This window comes from Haplochromis burtoni, unplaced genomic scaffold, assembly GCF_018398535.1.
Source record: "Haplochromis burtoni strain Fernald_Lab_line unplaced genomic scaffold, NCSU_Asbu1 Contig_2217, whole genome shotgun sequence".
Lineage (NCBI taxonomy): Eukaryota > Metazoa > Chordata > Actinopteri > Cichliformes > Cichlidae > Haplochromis > Haplochromis burtoni.
In genome coordinates, this window is record NW_024584578.1 from 12,429 (window position 1) to 14,738 (window position 2,310).

General features: G+C 39.6%; 1 protein-coding gene across 1 annotated transcript in view; it reads right to left on the reverse strand.

Moving 5' to 3' along the window:
• Positions 1–1,235, reverse strand: part of LOC121813674 (GTPase IMAP family member 9-like) — a 1,384-nt gene extending 149 nt beyond the window's left edge. Inside the window, exons 1-2 of the mRNA XM_042217564.1 lie at positions 1,070–1,235; positions 5–780 (exon numbers count right to left, since the gene is read on the reverse strand). Of these exons, the coding sequence (XP_042073498.1) occupies positions 5–780; positions 1,070–1,145 (852 nt within the window). The 5' untranslated portion in view covers positions 1,146–1,235. The remainder of the gene's footprint in view (positions 1–4; positions 781–1,069) is intronic.
• Between the last annotated feature and the right edge of the window lie 1,075 nt (positions 1,236–2,310).

Consider the following 2,310-nt stretch of genomic DNA (forward strand, 5'->3'; position numbering starts at 1 on the left):
TCACTGCCTCCTGAGGTTTTCCATACAAGGCAGGCAGCTCCACCAGGGAAACCCAACGTCCACACACCTCTCCCTGATGTTTAACACACTCTGATGAGTTGGAGGCTGAATGAAGCTCAGTCTGACCTAAAATGGCCTTGGCTGCTGACGTCTTCCCTGCTCCTCTCCTCCCACACAGAACCAGGTTTAAAACACACTTTGGTCTCATGAATAATCCGCCATCCTCATCCTCAAATACATCACAGCTCAGACGATCTTCATTTATCTCCTTTGCTGTTTGAACCAAACGTGTTAACAGCTCTGAATGTTCAAAGCTCTTCTGCCACAGGTATCTGTATCTGCACATTCTGATCATTTCTTTTAGCGGTGGATGAGTCACACAGTTTTCAAATGAGCTCTCCTCTCTGGATGTTGACATGAAAATTAGTGAATGGTCAAATGATCGATCACTGAACAGTTGAAGGACTCTGCAGAGTCTCTGTTTTTGCTCCTCAGTGAAGTTTTCAGGTTGTAGAACCAGCAGGAACACATGAGGTCCAGGAGCAGAGAGCCTCACACAGGTTTCTACATGTTCCTTCAGTTTGTCCTGAGAGATTTTGGTGAGCAGCAGGTCTGGTGTGTTAATGACAACTATTTGTTTTTGCTCAAAGGGTGTACTGAATTCCACACAGCAGTCTGCTGCTCTTTCAGTACAGAACTTCTCCTGTCTCAGTATCATGTTCCCCACTGCTCTCATCTCTGACCAGCTGTTCCCTAGCAGAACCACCCTCAGCTCGGACACTGGGAAGAAAAGTAAATTATTTCCTTATTATTTCCTTATTTTATTTATTTAATTATTTACTTATTTCCACACAACTAAAGAGAATCAGAAAAGTAATTGACTTAAATTAAATTTAAATATTGCGTGTTAATTGAAAAGTTATTTCTCCCCTCAAATTAAGAAATTAAAATCAATAAAACTTGAAGTAAATGCATGTATTTCATTCCACAGTCGTTTCACCACCAACACTAAAACACTTTACCTGGTACACCTCCATCACACATTATTATACATTTTACACAGACTTACTGAAATCTGTCAGGAATTCATAACTGGAACTGCGTGTCAGTGGTTTCATATTATCTGTGAACGCAAGAGAAGACATGGAAAACTGAATCTTTAGTATTTCTTTTTAACCTACTTGTGTCACAAGTTGGAGTAGCACCAAAGCGCAAGCTTGAATATTTTGTAATTGCTCCAAATTCTATCACTTAAGCTAATTAGCTTTTAAAATCATTTTTCCCCAACTGCTTCATATTTGTGTGTGGACTGAAGCATGTGCGTGTGAGTCCTCAGAAGTTACACGCAAATCATTGGACACACGTGTAAATCTTAGCTTTTGGACCACATCGTCTTAGAGATCAATAAATTGCATCTGGCCCAGCATTCACCCATTGCCCTGTTATCACTTTCCATTTTTCTTTTTGCACAGCACCATTTGTTCCTTACTTTTTCCTTTTTTCTCCATGTCACTGGTCTCTTTTTTGTTTTGGCTTTGTCTGACGCAGTTGTTTGTATTTCTAACTTTTCTTTTTCATATATCGTCATCTTTCTTCTTTCTGCTGTTGTTACATGTGTAACTTAATAACTCAGCTGTTAGCACAGTGGAGTCCAGTATGTACCGTCTCGAATGCACAAATTTGATTGGCTGAGTGAAGTGCTTAACTCGCATCCAATTCTTCTGTGCAATTCGGCAGCCACTGAACCACAACAATAAACACCAGAAAAGCTGCACCAGTTAAATTAGAAGCCCCACTTTAGGTATTAAACCATAACCGTCGGTTTCGGTTGTAGGTATGGGTCCGTATAGGACAGCTTGTGGATCCAGATCCAGACTGTGCCCCCCCCCCTTGTTAGTGACCGCTGATCTAGAAATTTCTAGGTCAACAATCAAATAAATAGCAGCAGCAGTACTTAAAGGCTCGGTATGACAAATTTTAATGAATATGAATTTTTTTTTTTTTTAATTGTGAAAGAATAATTTTACTTAACATGGATGATAGGTGTTGTAGGGTTTGCACATAGAATCACACAGAAAACAGCTACTTCCAATGTGACACATAAGGTAGCTAAGGTTATTTTCATTCAATTTATAATCGAATAATTCATAATTTCATTTCTACATCTCTACAGTTGCCTCAAGGCGCTTTATATTGTAAGGTAGACCCTACAATAATACATACAGAGAAAAACCCAACAATCATATGGCCCCCTATGAGCAAGCACTTGGCGACAGTGGGAAGGAAAAACTCCCTTTTAACAGGAAGAAA